Below are 16,488 nucleotides of genomic sequence, written 5' to 3' on the forward strand. Positions count from 1 at the left end.
CGGGTCTCCTCTGGGCCCCGCTACCAGAGAGAGTTTTCCTGCCGGAAAACAGCTCGCCGCCGCGGCAATTTACGACATTGGCCGTGACAGGCCCTGGGAACATCCGGCTTCCTCCCTTCACTCGATCAAAAGCCGACGTGATGTTCGGGGCCGGAGACGAGGATGACACTGACTTCCTCTCGCCAAGCGGCGGGTGAGTGGTTGAGAAGTCAGGGCCGGAGCGCAGGGCCGAGAGACCGGTGGGTGGTTGCAGGGGTCCGTCTCTTCCGGGTCCAGACCCTGGCGGCAGTCTGGTGTCAGATTTGGTTCAGGACCTGGCATCTCTCTTGACACCCTTTTGCTTTATGAATCAGTGTCTCCAGTGAAATGGAAATGATTGCCGAGAAGACTGCCTGCTTCGGGTTTTTTTTTTTTTAATAGGACTCAGCTCCTATAAATATGAGTTGTAAATTCAAGAAACTTTCTCTTTCCGGTGAACCAGGAGCTGGAGGGTCAGCTTCCTCCAAAGCCTACCGCAGACGTTACCTTTTCTGTGGTTCTCTGCCTTCACAGCCCCAGGCAGAATAGACTGCTTTATCTCCTTCTTCCCACGAATCTTTGCACGTGGAAGCCACTGAAATCTAAGTCCTGACAGAACTGCTTATGTTGCTTATTTCACTCTGGCACTCAGAATTTTACTCCCGGATGATGCTGATTGCTCAGGAAGTGCCTGCGAAATCACATTTTGTAAGCCCTAAGGCTTAAAGCCAGCGGGGGAGACTGCATCCAGTTTTGAGCGCTGTCTCAGGACAGACTTTTAAAAGAGAGGTTCCCCCGCCTTTAACAATTAACTTAGTGTTGTTCATTCTTCCATTGTCTTAGTGGACCTCTCGACGCCCTTCAGCCTTGGTAACTGCAAAGCTCACTTCTTCGCAGAGCCCCTCTTTGAACATGTAACTATACAAATTTTCTGCATAGTGATGAACCTACTTAAGAAAAGACAGACGCATCAACATGCCCATCATCCTATCGGATGCTGAGAGGTCACAATAGTGATTGATCTGCTATACTGGGATTCAATACAGAAATGACCATAAACCATCTCCCCAGCTCACTTTCCTCTCTTGGTTTTCCTTATTTGTGCACACATGCGTGCTGCACACACACATGTGTACACAACACACGTTATGTGTGGTGTATGCATTCTGTAAACATGTTTGTGGAGGACAGAGGTTCAATATCAGGTGATCTCTGTGGCCTTCCACCTTATTTTTTGAGACAGGTTCTCTCAGTGAACCTGAATTTACCATTTTGACTAGAAAAATGTTTCCATTCTTTCATATTTCACCCCAAACATTTACAACCTCTGCTGCTGTTGACTGGATTTTCAGCCAAAACCTGTTTTGTGTGTGTCTGTATATGGGGCCCTTTTGAATATCTTCAAGGTTTGTTTATTTATTTGAGACGGTTTCACTGTGAAGCCCTGGCTGCCCTGGAATTCTTTCTGTAGACCAAGCTGGCCCTGAATCTGCCTGTCTGCCTCCTGAATGCTGGGATTAAAAGCATGTGGTGTCACACCCAGCTTTAAGGCATATTTTAATTTCATAGTCTTCACTATGTGAGAGTATTTGAGGAAAGTCTATAAAGGAATTTTAAGACTCTCAACTTCCATGCATCACAGAATCTGCTGCTGACTAGGCAGATGACAGTCATGTGCTCTTCTCCTGATTCCTGACCCAAGAAAAGTTTTTCCGGACTCAGCTAGGCTGCTTCCCTGAGCAGGCTTAATGAAAGACTCGAGATTCATTACAGATATGACTGAGGGTCCTAGGCATAGCAACAGACAATTGGATGATGAAAGACTCAACAAAAAAAAGTGGATTGAGTTTTGTCCCCAGTAGTAGCTAGGAAAACAGAATCAAATTTAAGCTTAAGGATAGGGAAAGTGAGCTGGGGAGATGGTTCAGGGGTTAAATGCACTGGCTTCTTCTCTTCTAGAGGACCTGGGTTTGATTCCACTACCCACATGGTGGCTCACAACCATCTACCACTCCAGTCCCTGGGAATCCAACACCGTCGTCTAGCCTTGTTGAGCACCAGGCATGAACATGGTGCACAGGACACACGTGCAGACAAAACACTCCTCCGCCCCCCCCCCCCCCACACATTAAATGAAGAAACAAGACTACAGAAGGTTTCGTGAGCAGTTTCTGATTTGGCTTTGTTAAGGAAGTGGAGCAGCTCACAATGAACACTGACACTGCCTTTTGGTTCCTCTTTTGCAGTGCAGTTTACTTTTAAAATGCGGCCCACAGTGTGACTTAACTTCACAACTCTCTTGATCCTCCTTAGGATAGTGAAAAGTGATCAGAGCCCGAGTACTAATGTCTAGGATGGTTGGTTATGTGACTGATACTCTGCGTTTCACGTTCCTGGACCTCCTTTTGTCTGTTCACTTGTTTTGTTTTTTGTTTTTCTGAGACTGGGTTTATCTGTAGCTCTGGAGCCTGTCCTGGAGCTTGCTCTATAGACCAGGCTGGCCTCTGCCTCCTGGAATTAAAGGCGTGCACCACCACCGCCTGGCCCTTGCTTGTTTGTTTTTGAGACATATTTTTACTGTGCATCTCTGGTTGGCTTGGTACTCACAATTTATGCCAGACTAGCCTCCAACTTCTGCTAGATCCGCCTGCTTCTGCCTCCTGTGTGCTGATTAATCAAACTAATCAAGCCTGGGCAAGTTCTCCAACCTTAAAATCAATGGTTAACCTAAAAGCAGTAGTCAGAATACATGCCTTCTCCTTCGGTTTTAGCCCTTTCCCCACCTTTATGACTCTGAAATGAAGAAATAGGCAAATGTCTGCTAAGTATATCATATTTGACTTCAGCTAATACGGAGAGGAATAAGGCATAATTCCTACCCCTTAAGCAGTAGAATAAAATCAATCCAGCAATGGTAAACATAAAATCACAAAGCTTTTAAAATTTTAGATTTATTTACTTAATGTTAATGTGTACAAGTATATGTACAGGGTGTCAGGTTCTCTGGAGCTGGGCTTACAGATGGTTATGAACCACCATCTGGGTGCTGGAAGCTGAACCCAAGTCTTCTGCAAGTGCTCTTAACATCTGAACCATTTTTCCAGCTCCCACAAGGCCTTGTTTTGAGATAGCATCTCACTATATTATGCTGTAAATTCTTAAATTCCTGGGCTCAGATACTCCAGTGAGTATTCTGAGCTGCATCCCCAACCTGTCCTTCCTTTTATTGTCAATTATTTGTGTGTAAGCAATAATACCTTGTCATGGATAAAGCCTTGACAACCTAAATTCAATCCCTATGAACCACACAAAGATAGAAGATGAGAACCAATTCCACGAAGTTGAATTGCTCTCTGGTCCTGCATGAACATACACTCCCTACACAGGCAAACACATACACATTGTACATACACAGTAATAATAAATAAGTTTTTAAAAATTTAAAATAAGATTTGAGAGTTTTTGTAATGGTAAAAGTAAAATGCTGCAGGATCCCCGGTGGCTGCAGGTCCCTGAGCGGCGGCGGCAGGCCATGAGGAGAGACAGATGGGCACACCATGAGACTGCACTGCAGGTCTCCGAAGGCAGCTGGTCTTGGGCAGGGAGACACGCAGCAGGCAAGAGACAGAGACATGGATAGGCACGCCATGCAGAGTGAGGTTGGATATTTATTTAGTGGGATATGGAAGGGAAGGGGGAGAAGGAGAAGAGCAGAGAAGCAGAGAGAGAGAGAGAAAAAAAGGGAGAGACAGAAGGGGAGAAGTGGGGAGAAGCAGAAGCTGCCTCTTCGAGAGGGAGACGAAAAAGGAAAGGAGGAAAGGATTCAGGCTGGAAGCTGAAGATCATCTTGCCTCAGCAGATGGGGGGGGGGAGGAGTGGGCGTGGCTTGTCTCTTAAAGGGACAGGACAGATCATTACAGTTTTTCACTATTCCAGAATTTTACTCCTTTATGGAATCTCAGCCAGGCATAGTAGCACACGTCTTTAATCCCCAGCACTCAGAAGCAGAGTAAGGTAGATTTCTGTGAGTTCAAGTCCAGCCTGATCTACATAGAGAGGTCTATGGCAGCCAGATCTCATAGTCAAACACTGTCTTAAAAAAGAGAGTCTCGCCGGGCAGTGGTGGCGCACGCCTTTAATCCCAGCACTCGGGAGGCAGAGGCAGGCGGATCTCTGTGAGTTCGAGACCAGCCTGGTCTACAAGAGCTAGTTCCAGGCCAGGCTCCAAAGCTACAGAGAAACCGTGTCTCGAAAAAACCAAAAAAAAAAAAAAAAAAAAAACAACAACAACAACAACAACAACAAAGAGAGTCTCCCTCTCTTGCTTTCTGTCATCCTTTCCTCTCATGTCCACACTGCTCTTCCAATAAAAGCATTTCCTTGTTCAAAAAAAGAAAGAAACAAAGGAGGAAAGAAAGGAAGAAAGGACAGGGAGTCTTTAAGTCACCCTGGCTAAAAGAAAAATTATCATTTTCGCCTATGTTCTTTTAGCATTTGTCGATATCATACTTAAGTCAGCATTACTCTCAAGTATTACATTTGCATTGCAATTTAAACCTCTTTGTCTTTAAAGTAAACGTTTGTGGCCCCATTTGCAGGACATATGCACACATATGAATTATACTCTTTTAAGATTTATGTATTTATTATGCATACAGTGTTCTGCCTACAGGCCAGAAGAGGGTGCCAGATCTCATTATAGATGGTTGTGAGCCATTATGTGGTTGCTGGAAATTGAACTTAGGACCTCTGGAAGAATAGCTAGTGTTCTTAACTGCTGAGCCATCTCTCCAGTCCATGAATTATATTTTTAAAAAGCTAGAAGATTTGCGTTGTTGAGAAGTTTCAGAGTTTGTGCACCCCAACTTAGGAGAAGAGGAGTTCAGGGCTAGACTGGATTTGAGAGTTAATTATTTTCTCAGTTGATTTGTGTTGTTATAACAGAATACAACACACTGGGTAAATAATTAAAAGAAATTTAGGACTTAGTTGATGGAGTACAACACTCTGATGGTTGCCCCTTTGGATAATTCATAATTTGTGATATCTAATCTTTTCATTTTACCATAAGCTTCTGGAAAAAGAATCCGGTTTCAGCCAGGCGGTAGTGGCACACGCCTTTAATCCCAGCACTTGGGAGGCAGAGGCAGGCGGATCTCTGTGAGTTCAAGGTCAGCCTGGTGTACAAGAGCTTGTTCTAGGACAGGCTTCAAAGCTACAGAGACACCCTGTCTCGAAAAAAACCCCAAAAAAAAAAAACCAAACAAACAAAAACAAACCAACCAAACAAACAAACAAAACAATTGAGGGTGGTCTTGGAGATCCTCAAGACAAATACAAGAACAAAAATGTTTCTGGGAAAAGTGAAGAAAAGATGATGAAAATATTTTCACAAAAACATGCTTATTAAAAAAAAAAAAAGAATCCAGTTTTGTTCACCTGTGTTTACCTAGCACTTAGTAGAGTGCTTAACATCTTTGAAGCCCTAAGAGGCATCTAACTTAGATTAGGCTAGCTTCCAGGGAGACCAGAGGTAGAAAGAATGCTTCAGGTAGGAAGAATATCATGCCTAAAGGCTGGAGTTTAAAAAGATTTTGCATGGAATCTGATGCCCTCTTCTGGCCTCTGTGGGCACTGTATGCATGTGACACAGACTCTAATGCCAGCAAAATCATGATTTCTAGGACAGAGAGAAAGAAAGAAAAGAAAATACACATACACAAAACAAAACCCAATGACAACCAACAACAATAATATTTAAAATCTTTAAAAAGAAAAGAAGCTGAAAGTTCCTTATAGTAGCTATGGCACACATTTTAGAGATAAGAAATGGCCATGTCTGAAGCTTTGGAAGTAAGGGGATGAATTTTTAAAGGATCTTCTAAAACCATCTTCATTTTGTAGAGTTTGAACTAAAAAAAAAAGATTTTTTTACATTTATTTGTTTACTTATTTATAGTGTGTATGAGTGTGTACATGTGAATGTGTATATATGTAGATGCATGGATACAGACATACATGTTTGTCATGGCATGAGTATGGAGTCCAGGGGCATCTTGTAGGAATTGTTTCTCTCCTCTCACCACATGCTTTCTGCATATTGAGCTCATGTCATCGGGATTGGCGACAAGCACCTTTACTTACTGAGCCACCTTGGACCTTGGTGGTCCAAGTTCCTAGTCTCTATCATACTAATATTGAACAGTCATCAAGAATAATCATGTAGGTGCAGTGTGTAGAATGTATGAAAAGTAGAGAAGAGTTGGGTCTGGGGGCACAGGCCTGTAATATCAGCTGCACAGGAGGACTGAAAGGTCAAGTCCAGCCTGGCAAGACTCCATCATGAACTTAAATAACATAAAAAGGGTGATTGTGGTGGACGTGACCTGGTGGTGGAGCACTTGCCTGGCATGTTCAGTGCCCTATGGTCACTCCCCAGTACTGGAGTAGGTATGGGGGGAGAAAAAACTGCATAAGATGTAGGGAGGGGTTGAATTAGGAGATTATTGCAATGATAAAACGATTCAAAGGTGATGGCATCATAAATGGAGGGCATGACAGTGAGGTGAGGAAGTGGCAGTGAGGTGGGAAGTGGGGAATGCATTCGAGAAATCTTTACAAAGTATAATCGGATGGAACTTGGGTCAGCTATTGATTTCAAATAACAGATATAATCTTGACTTCAGAGAGCTTCAGCTGCTACTTCTGTTACCGAATGGTGAGCTACACTACCAGAGATATTTACGATCACAGGCATTAGCATTTTCAGTGATTAAAGTTTGAGATATGTCATACGGAATTTTATTTTCATTTTCCATTAACAGTGCCAGGCTGGCTTCTCTTTTTGGACTGGATCAAGCAACTACGGGGCATGGAAATGGATTCTTTAAGTACACAGCCCCAAAGCAGCCTAAGAAAGGCCAGGGAATAGCAGCAACAGGTAATTTAAGAGGCATTAGCATTGTGTCTTAATGGATTGGTTGGATGGCTGTCTTTGGAAGTGACGTACTTTAATGGTTAATATTGGTTGTTGACTTGATAGGATTTAGACTCACTCTGGGCGCATGTGTGAGGAGTTGCCTTACTGGATTAACTGGATGAGGAATCCAGCTCAGTGAAAAAGGGAAAGTGAGATGAGCAGCAGCATTCATTTCTCTCTGCTTCTTGACTGTGGTACCAATGGCCAGCCATCTCATGTACCTGCTTCCATTCCTTCCCCCACAACGGACCGTGTCCTCAAACTGAACCCTTCCTTAAGTTTTCTGTCAGTTATTTTGTTTTTCTATCACATGAAGTTACCAGTACACACACCAGGTCCTCTGTCCTCCGTCAGTCAGTCCAAGCTCACCACCAGTGGTGATTGCCTCTAGAAGCTCTCAGGTACTAGGTTCGAGCAGCTAGATGGTGGCCTTTGTTGGGAAATGATGGGGACAAATTCTTCTGCCTTTTGTGTCCAAAACCGCCCAAAGTGCTCATTGTTACATCTGGTTCATTCATCATGAAAGACACAGGAATCATTTGTTAAACGGCATCTGTGGAAAGGAAGGGGAGTGAGAGACTAATATACCTCTATGTGTCTTCGGTGCTTTACGTGGATCGACATACTTCATACTCAAGATAATTTGGTAAAGTAGGTGACGTGACCAGATTTTGGAGGCTATGAGGCAGGGTTGAAATTGGAATCCTGAATTGACTGAATCCACAGCATTTTCTTTCCCCTTTGCTAAAGATGATAAGGGACTGGTGATACAAGAGCCCGAGGAGAGCAGGTAGTGGTGGGCATTAAATTAAATACTCAAAGACTGAAGTGTGCAGAGCCTTTTCCATGCCAGACATAATGCTGACTAGTCTGAGGATACATGGCTGGATATTGAGAGAGCAGCTGAAGCAGATCACTCGTGTATGGCCATGTAAGAGAAAGGCACAAACACTCCTGTCCATTCCTTTGGATTTTAACCTGGTATGTTTCTGTGATCCTAGTAGTGTGTAGGATTTTCCTTACATTTCTAGATGGTTCTGCAGCTGACACAATTTGAGTATCTTATAGTTCAGTTCAATTCTGAAGTTATCTACCTGGACATAATGTGCAATCCCTCGGATTGAGGGCTTAGTTTTCTGAGACTGTCCTCACTAAGAAACCAGGCCATCTGTACTGCTGACTGGCCAGGGGCCCCATGACACCATCTCCTGGGTTCAGTTAATTGATAGGACTTGCACATCGAACTCAGGGTAATTAGTTGTTTCTTTTAATGTTGGTTTATTAAAAAGATATTATAAAGATACATATGCACATCTCTTCCTGTGGATGAGGAGATGACTGGAGGGTGACCGTGGGTGAGAGGTGAGAGATGTCTAGCTGCTGAGCCCTCTCCCCCTTGTATCTGTGTCTTACAACCCGGAAACTCTTCAAACTTTGTGGTTCAATAGTTTTTATACAGCTTGCTGTAGCCTATCCTTCCTGAAAGTCGGTGAGTGGAGCTAGAAGTTATAGTCCCTAATTCTGTAATTGTTTTCCTGGTGGCTGGCTCTATCCTGAGGAGCCCCACTCTGAGTCACCTCTGCAGCAATGTCAAAAAATAAAATTTCAGATTTTTTTTTTTTTTTTTTTTTTTTTTTTTTTTTGAGACAGGGTTTCTCTGTGTAGCTTTGGAGCCTGTCCTGGAACTCGCTCTGTGTAGTGAGAGCTGCGGGCAGGCCTGCTTTTCATCCCACCCAGCTCCCGCATAGCTAGCTTTACACCCGAAATAACAACACACAAACTGTATTCATTTAAACACTAGTTTCAGCCTCTTACTCACATCTATCTAACCCATATCTAATAATCTGTGTAACACCACGAGTGGTGTCTTACCGGGAAAGATTCAGCATGTCTGACCTGGAAGCTGGCTCCATCACGACTGACTCAGGTCAGAGAATCATGGTGACTGCCCAGAGAGGAGAGGCATGACGATTGCTCGAGGCATCTGCCTCACTCCCAGCATCCTGTTCTGTCTACTCCACCCACCTATGTTCTAACCTATCAGGCCAAGCAGTTTCTTTATTAATTAACCAATGAAACAGCAGATAGATAGAAACATCAGCTCTGTAGACCAGGCTGACCTCAAGCTCACAAAGATCCGCCTGCCTCTGCTTCCTGAGTGCTGGGATTAAAGGTGTAAGCCATCACCGCTTGGCTCGGAAAAGTTTTAAGATTTTTTTTTAATTATTTTGAATTTAAGTGCATTAATGTTTTGCCATGGGTGTCAGGTCCCCTGGAACTGGAATTACAGACAGTTGTTAGCTACCGTATGGGTGCTGGGAATTGAACTTGGGCCCTCTGGAAGTCAGTCAGTGCTCTTAACAATCATTGAACCATCTCTCCAGCCCTTGAGACCTTTTAAAACTGGCTTTTATTTGCAATCCTAGAAGCGGGTATAAAATGAGACGTTCTGATAAGTTGAGAGTAGGACCTTGGCTTTATATAGGCAAAAAAGAGCTGAAGAAGCCAGATTCCAAAAAATAGATTAGCCATTTTCAAGTTCATTTTCCTGTAAAAGAAGAAAGTAATCAATAGATGCTGGTCTATGTGAGGTTTCTGACATGTCACCAGACACAGCCATGTGCAAATTTGGGGACTTGGATATTATTTATCTTTCTTGATTTAAAAGATCAGTTTAAAAATCTTCGTTTTTCTTGGCGATATGGAATTATAAAGCAAGTAACTCTATTTTTTTTTCTGTTGGAGCCCATACAAAAGCTAAGTCCAAAACAGTGCCTCTCATCATGTAGACAAGGCTAGCCTCCAACTTGAGATTCTGCTGTTTCTGCCCCTCACGGGCTGGGATTCCAGGCATGGCATGTGTCACTGTGCCTGACAATGCATAAACTCAGCTACGACTAAAGGGATTAAACATAGGGCTCCAGGGAATTTTAGGGAGCATTATCAATAGCTAATACATTTCTTTTTCTTTTTTTTTAAGATTTATTTATTTATTATGTATACAACATTTCTTTCATATATGCTTGTATGCCAGAAGATGGCACCAGACCTCACCATAGATGGCCACGAGCCACTATGTGGTTGCTGGGAATTGAACTCAGGACCTCTGGAAGCACAGTCAGTGCTCTTAACCTCTGAGCCATTTCTCCAGCCCGCTAATACATTTCTTAAAAGATGTTTGTACTGCTCTTCACACTAAGGAAGGCACAGAGGATTCATGAGTGGGAACAAGAGCAAGTTGGGACTACCACAGCCCGTCAGGCTCTGTGCTACCTGTGCACCCCTAGTTTCTTCACTAGCTGTGCACTTCTGCCCCGTTGTGCACCCCTAGTTTCTTCACTAGCTGTGCACTTCTGCCCCGTTGTGCACCCCGAGTTTCTTCACTAGCTGTGCACTTCTGCCCCCATTTAAAGGCCTTGAGCATACAGACGTGAAGGAAAACAAACTACCTCAGGCTTATCTGATGAAATAATTAGATTTTTTTTCATTTAAAAAGTGGATTGGTTGCTTGTGTGTATGTATATAGGCATGTACGTGTCTGGGTAATCAGAGGACAACTTGTAGGGCCAGCTCTCTCCTTCCACCATATGGGTTCCAGGGTCAGACTCAGGCCACCAGGTTCGGCAGCAAGCTTCCCTATCTTCATAAAGGTAGGGAAATTTATTTTTTCCTGTGAAAAATTATTTTTCAAGTGAAGGAGAAACTGGAAGGCAACAGGAGTGAATAAATACAGATTTTGCCTTAAAGAGATAATAGGTCGAAAGAAAGCCTTTTTTTTTAAATGAAGATGTTAAAAGGGACTCAAGAAAAATTCATTAGCAATTAGTGATGGAAACAAAAATATCTAACCATCCCCTGAACAAGGAGACATTCAGTTAAAGAAATTTTAAGACAAAGAAACTTTGTTCAAAATAATTTTTTAAGGCTACACATTGTAAGATTTTCTTTTGCATGCCAAGTCCAAAAATATGAATAATGTTGGCTTCATAGAAGGAGGAATTTCAAGTCAGTGAGACTCTCAGGGCGATGGCCATGCTCTTCTTGTTCCCCTGGCAGACGCAGACTCAGTTTCCTCTTCAGAGCATGAGCTGGGGTGATACTAACCCCAGAGTGCTGCAAGAAGCTGCCTCACCGCGGAGGAGGCTGCTAGGCTGGCCTCCCACTCCTGTAGATTGCTTCATCAGGAGAAAAGATTTGTCTTAGTATTACATATAGCTAGGAAGTGCAGATTAAACTGAACTGTATGTTGTTTTCTAAGGAAAACATAGAACATACCATAAGAAAATAAGCAAAACCACAGTGGACACTTGATTTTCACAACTGTTACCATTCATTCTGGGCCAGCATCCTGCTTCTGAATTTGAGCAGGGGGAAATGTTTACTTTCCTGTCCCCTTTAATCAGTAAACCAGATAAAACAACCACGTGAGGGTACTCCTCCTGTCCTGTTTCTCCTCTCACTTGGTGAAGATTTAAAAAGACCATTTCCCCTGGGCAGTGATGTGGGGCGGTCACAGCTGTGCTCCTGATGGGAGTGTAAATTGACATAGACTTTCCCAAGGTGCAGCTTCACCTCAGAATCCCATTTTCAGGAATGTAGTCTAAGAAAAGAGTCAGAGGTCACATTAAAAAAAACGTGTGTTTTAAGAATGTTTACCATAGCATTATGTATAACAAAGAAAATTTGATAACTGCCCAAAGAAATGTAACATAGTAAGAAGTTAGGTAAATTCTTGGGACTGGAGAGATGACTCAGCAGTTAAGAGCACTGGCTGCTCTTCCAAAGAACCTGGGTTCAATTCCCTGTACCCACATGGCAGTTCACAGCTGTCTGTAACTCCAGTCCCTGGGGATTGGACACCCTCCTACAGACATACCAGCAGGCAAAACAGCAATGCACATCAAATAAATAAATAAATCTTTAAAAAAATTAAAAAAGAAATTAGGTGAATTCCTGGAATAGGTCATAGTACTTTGTGTAGTTATCAAGAAGCAGCTTGGGCTGTGGCCATGAACCGTCCACCTAGGCTTGTTTTGGAGAATACAGAAAAGACTTATGAGAGTCAATGAGAAAAGGAAGAGGCCAAGTTGAATCTTCATTTTGTATTAAAATACTAAAAATGCTACTGTAGAGCTTATGTGTACAGAGAAAGGACTCAGAATAAATATTTCAGTTTACTGGAATTTATTTTTATTGTGCTTTCTTATATTTATCTGACTTTTTTTTTTTTTATATATTTTTGAGGCAGGGTTCTCTATAGCTTTGGAGCCTGACCAGGGTGGCCTTGAATTCACAGAGATCCACCTGCCTCTGCCTCCCAGAGTGTTGGGATTAAAGGTGCGCACCACCACTGTCCGTCCCTGTTTGACTTTTTACAATGTCCTTGTGCTCTCAAGTTGAAGGAAGTTGTTCCAACAGGAAAATAAGAGAGAAAAAGGCTTGTGAAAGTAAATCCATTTGATTTTTAGTTAGTGTTCTCTTATTACTTTTCTATGAAGATATTCACCTAGTGAGCTTAGCTTGTAGTTTACCAGTGGGTGCGGTGGTGAATACCTGTGGTCCCATCACTCAGGAGGTTGAGGGAGGGAGATCATGAGTTCCAGGCCAGGTTCGACTACACAAAGGAGACAAAAATCAAGACAACAACAGAATGCAATTTACCCTTAATATGCCATTTTAAAACACTAGTTTTAACTCCTGGGTGTGGTTTAAACATTGATGCAAAAATACAGCCATCACCTCAAAGGGACAGAGTTTTTTCTAAGCCAGATATGAGCCACTGTGGCCCAGGAACACAGATTCAGGTCTTTTCAAATCTCATGTCACAATGTGGTGAAATTTGGGAACAGAAGAGAGGAAGTCACAAATCAAGGTACTTTTCACATGCATTGGTGAAGTCATTTTTATTTATTTACTTATTATGTTTTCTTTATTTATTTTTTAAATTTTATTTTTTTTTTTAAAAAAACAAACTATCTTTATTCATTTTACATACCAATCCCAGTTCCCACTCCTTCCCCTCCTCCTGTTCCCTTCACCCTTTTTCCCCCATCCCCCTACTCTTCAGAGAGGGTAAAGCACATTGCTTGGGGAAGGTCCAAGGCCCTCCCTACTATAACTAGTCTGAGCAAGGTATCCATCCAAAGAGAATGGATTCCAAAAAGCCAGTATAAGCAGTAGGGATAAATCCTGGTGCCACTGCTTGTGGCCCCGCAGTCTGCCCCAGTCCCATTCAGAGGGTCTAGTTTGGTCCTATGCTGGTTCCTTCCCTGTCAGTCCAGAGTTGGTGAGTTCTCATTAGCTCAGGTAGACTGTTTCATTGGGTGAACCCATCATGGTCTTGACCTCTTTGCTCATATTCTCAGTCCGTTCAGTCTTCAGCTGGACTTTGGTAGCTCACCCAATGCTCTGATGCGTGTCTCTGCCTCTGCTTTCATCAGTTGCTGGATGAAGGTTTTATGCTGACATTTAAGATATTCATCAGTCTGATTACAAGGCAGGCCAGTTTAGGCACCCTCTCCTCTATTGCTTTAGGTCTTAGCGGGGTGGGGGTGGGGGGATGTTCCTGGGGCATTGGTGGAGTCATGAGGTTAAAACAAACTGAGAAAATATCTGTTGTGGGCCTCAGATGCTATCTGATGACATTCTTAGCCTTGTGGTTGGTGGAAGCTAGTGTTCTTTTAGGTTAATACATTCCAAAAGGTGACGAGTTAGCCACTAGGATGTTAGATTAGACACATGAGTGGGCAAGGGAGGTCTATTAAGCAGATTGAAGACAGCCTAGGCATAGGCTGTAATTAGGCTCTGAGCTTGAAAACATTCTTGTCTCAGCCCAATCACTGGCCTTCTCATCAGTTTATCAGCTTTGTGGAGATTCAGTGTCAGGTGAGGTTTCTTCCAGGAACTTTTATCCGCATTGCCACACTAAATTCCCCGTTCTAGAAGAGGGAAATAGGTTTACTTTTATATACCCCAGTTGTCAGAGCATTGAGAAGAGAAAAGAATTCTGTTTTCTAGACAACGCTTCTTGTGTAGCCATAAAATTTGTGGTGTATGGTGTTGGGGCTGGAGTGAGTCTGACATCATCTACTGTCATGTGTACAGCTCTCACTTAGAGCCTCTCCTCACCACCAGACAAGGTCACGGAGCTCTCTCTCTGGATCCAGTGAGAATAGTGGTAATGAAAGCATTGTTACACTAACCAGAAAGTGTGAAATGGAATTTTGAGGCTAATTTTGTGATTAAAAATTTAAAAAGTGAATGATACCTTTGTTTTTTGCATCTTCAGGAAATCAGACAGCACCCAAACCAGCAGCAGCCACTCCAGGCATTTCATCTGTGCTGTTTGCAACCGCAGTGCATGCATACCGATAGTAAGTAGTTGAGAGAGAGTGCTGAGCTAGTGGAAGTCTGGGAAGCATAGGATGCAGTTCCTGTCCTTTCTCAGAAGCTCGCCCATGGCAGCCTAGATAGAGCCTTAGCTAACCCACCGTCATCTTGTCTGTGCTGTTAGTGTTTGGGCCTCCACAGCAGCTTAGTTCTCAGGGATACTGTGGGTGGCAGATGATTGAAGAATGTAGAGGGTGGGGCTGGGTGTGGTCACACTCACTTTAATCCTATCACTTAGGTGGCAGAGACCACAGGATCTCTGTGTGTTCCAGACCAGCCAGAGTTATTCCAATGAGAGCCTGTCTCAAAGAAAGAAAAAGAAGTTGCCTAAGAGCTTTAGATTAAAAACTACCCACCTCTCACCTCTTCTCCAGGCAGGATGCCTAGTTGTATCAAAAACGAGTGCTGGCCTTCAAGGTTTAAAGGGGTCCTGATATCTGTTGTTTTCTTGCTTCAATAGCATAAATGGGCAATATGCAAAGCAGGGCAAATTCGGAGCTGCCGTCCTGGGGAACCACACGACCAGAGAGGTGAGAAGCCCCACGTTGAGTGATATAGCACATCCCAAGTATTGTTAATATCAGAGCTTTGGTTTTTGTCTGCCTGATCTGGCTCATGGGTCAGAGGGTAAGAGTGGCTACTAATGATAACTCTGACTGTGTAGGATTCAGTAGATGGCCTCAGTTTGCTTACCGTTACACATTAAAGCAAGTGCAGCTGCTCAGAATGTTTGCTTTAGACATTTCCTTTGTGATGGTTCTAGTGTCAGAGTTGGAAAGCTTTGGTAGACTGTCAAGGATGCTCTTCGTTGGGTAATGATCTTTCATTGAACCATCAACACATTCCATGTTTATGCCTATGTTAATGACCAATATTTATGCTTTGCAAGTCTGAAAACAAGGTTAACAGTTGATTACTGTACATTAGTCAGGGTGAAGTGTACTGGATGTCACTAAATACCTCCAAGCCTGACTGCTTTAAGTTAGTAATCCAGTTCAAATACCTCTCCAGAACGTTGAGTTAGACATTATTGAGTTAAACATAAGAAATTTTCACATTTCAGAGGCCCAGAGAACACAGAGTTCATGCTTCTCGGCAAAAAGCTAAGATTAGTTGCCCTTGGTGGCTGATACAATGGACAAAGCTGTAAGACACACAAAAACAGGCATAGGAAATGTGAAACACAAGTAAGTGGTACAAGTGCACAGTACATCTTAATCTCAGTCACTACCAGGAAGTGTTCAAATTTCTTTGTCCCTCTATGGTTTTTCTTCTTGTACATCCATTTGAATCAACATCTAGTGAGGTTACCCATTGCAGTTGGCTCCTGTGTCCCTAAACTTCCATCTGTTGGTTGTTTTTACTCATTATTCTTTAGGCTTTTGCTCTTTGCTCCTTTGGGGGACCTGCCACCCAGCTCCCAAATAAATCACACATGGAGACTTATTATTTTTTATAAATACCTGGCCTTAGCTTGACTTGTTTCTTTCTTTTTTGGTGGGGAGGGTATGGAGAGTTTATTGAGTGATATTGGGAGGGCGTAAGGGTAGGGGAGTTATGCGGGGGAGAGGAAGGGGAAGAAGGAGGAGGCAGGGAGCTGCCTCTTCAGAAGAAGAATGGACAGAGAGAGTGTGTATTGTTTTAGACAGATACAGTAACACAGCTTCAGAGAGTGAAACAAATGCAACATAAACAAAAGAAACATGCCTTAAATGAATATTCCCCAACATCCATCCTCCCTTCAGGAAGCAAATGATGACTGGTTGTGCCTTGTTTTGTGTTTTAGCAGCTGCTGCTGACTATTATTTGGACCTATTAATTAATTAGCGATCATAATTTGGATCTTAGGACTCTAGTTGTGAGATACTGTAGCTGTGAGATATCACTATGTTTGATGACTAGAAAGAGGTAGTAGGTTGGAGAAGCAATTATAAAGAAACAGATAAGGAGCTGGAGATATGGCTTTGCGGTCAAGAGTATCAGCTTCTCTTCTAGAGGACTTGAGTTTGGTTTTCAGCACTCACATATTGGCCCACAACTGTCTTTAATTCCAATTCAGGGGATCTGATACCCTCTTCTGGCCTCTTCATGGATGTGATGCA

The 16,488-nt window shown here is 42.9% G+C and overlaps 1 protein-coding gene across 5 annotated transcripts in view; it reads left to right on the forward strand.

Moving 5' to 3' along the window:
* The first annotated feature begins 30 nt into the window (after window positions 1-30).
* Window positions 31-16,488, forward strand: part of Fkbp15 (FKBP prolyl isomerase family member 15) — a 70,403-nt gene continuing 53,945 nt past the window's right edge. The window contains exons 1-4 of one of the 5 annotated variants that reach the window (XM_038332575.2): window positions 31-193; window positions 6,843-6,958; window positions 14,286-14,370; window positions 14,847-14,916. In XM_038332575.2, the coding sequence (XP_038188503.1) occupies window positions 141-193; window positions 6,843-6,958; window positions 14,286-14,370; window positions 14,847-14,916 (324 nt within the window). In that variant the 5' untranslated portion in view covers window positions 31-140. Of the gene's footprint in view, window positions 194-6,842; window positions 6,959-14,285; window positions 14,371-14,846; window positions 14,917-16,488 lie in introns of those variants that run through there. The other 4 variants (XM_038332574.2, XM_038332576.2, XM_038332578.2 and 1 more) reach the window with 4 other exon arrangements.

The sequence above is a fragment of the Arvicola amphibius genome, chromosome 6 (genome assembly GCF_903992535.2).
Source record: "Arvicola amphibius chromosome 6, mArvAmp1.2, whole genome shotgun sequence".
Classification (NCBI taxonomy): Eukaryota; Metazoa; Chordata; class Mammalia; order Rodentia; family Cricetidae; genus Arvicola; species Arvicola amphibius.